Source organism: Geospiza fortis, unplaced genomic scaffold (assembly GCF_000277835.1).
Source record: "Geospiza fortis unplaced genomic scaffold, GeoFor_1.0 scaffold749, whole genome shotgun sequence".
Classification (NCBI taxonomy): Eukaryota; Metazoa; Chordata; class Aves; order Passeriformes; family Thraupidae; genus Geospiza; species Geospiza fortis.
In genome coordinates this window covers 32415-33068 of record NW_005054976.1, presented here as the reverse complement: position 1 = coordinate 33068, position 654 = coordinate 32415, and the positions used below count along the sequence as shown (strand labels likewise).

General features: G+C 47.9%; 1 protein-coding gene across 1 annotated transcript in view; it reads left to right on the top strand.

Moving 5' to 3' along the window:
* Positions 1–155: 155 nt before the first annotated feature.
* Positions 156–654, top strand: part of LOC106632133 (TOG array regulator of axonemal microtubules protein 2-like) — a gene marked incomplete at its 5' end in the record, with an annotated part of 24051 nt that continues 23552 nt past the window's right edge. Inside the window, one exon of the mRNA XM_031065662.1 lies at positions 156–335. Coding sequence (XP_030921522.1) covers positions 156–335 — 180 coding nt within the window. The remainder of the gene's footprint in view (positions 336–654) is intronic.

Here is a 654-nt window from a genome sequence, read left to right as displayed (position 1 = left end):
CCCTCTGGCCTGCCTCAAGTGTCTGTCAGCAGGAGCATGTTTCCCTGTGCAGCTTTTTAAAAGTTTCCAGGAAGTCTGTCCCATGAAATAAGGAGCTTCAGATGCTTTAGATTTACTTTGTGGACTCTGTTACATTTTGTGTCACCAATTTACAGGCCCGACTGACTACATTATTTCCAAGAGTCTTCCGAAGACACGTCCCTCTTCACTCCTTCCCTCCAAGCCCTTGCCTCCCATCCAAGAGAGCTCTTCTTCCAACAAGCCAAGTGCGATGTATGATGGAGAGGAAGAGAAAGGGAAAACTAGCACTGACTACAAAGATACCAGAAGGAGCAGTCAGGAGCAGAGTGTAGAGGGAAAAGGACATAAGGTAAGGAGACCAAGCTAAGTCCTGCATGGTAGATTTTCAGTTTATGTGCTGTAGGCAGAGCTTGGAGACCTCTTCTTTGGCTGTGAGCCCAGGGAAGCAGCTGAGTCAAGGCAGAGCTCAGTTGGACATTGTGCTTTAGGCTGTCTTTGCAATGGGGGTGCAGTGCAGACTTCATGTCATCAGCATGTATCAATAACAGGAGAGGTCTTTGAATGGTTTCTGGGCTCTGTCATGGCTCCTCCTCTGTCTTATGGCTGAGAAAACACCAACAAGCAGTCAGAGCA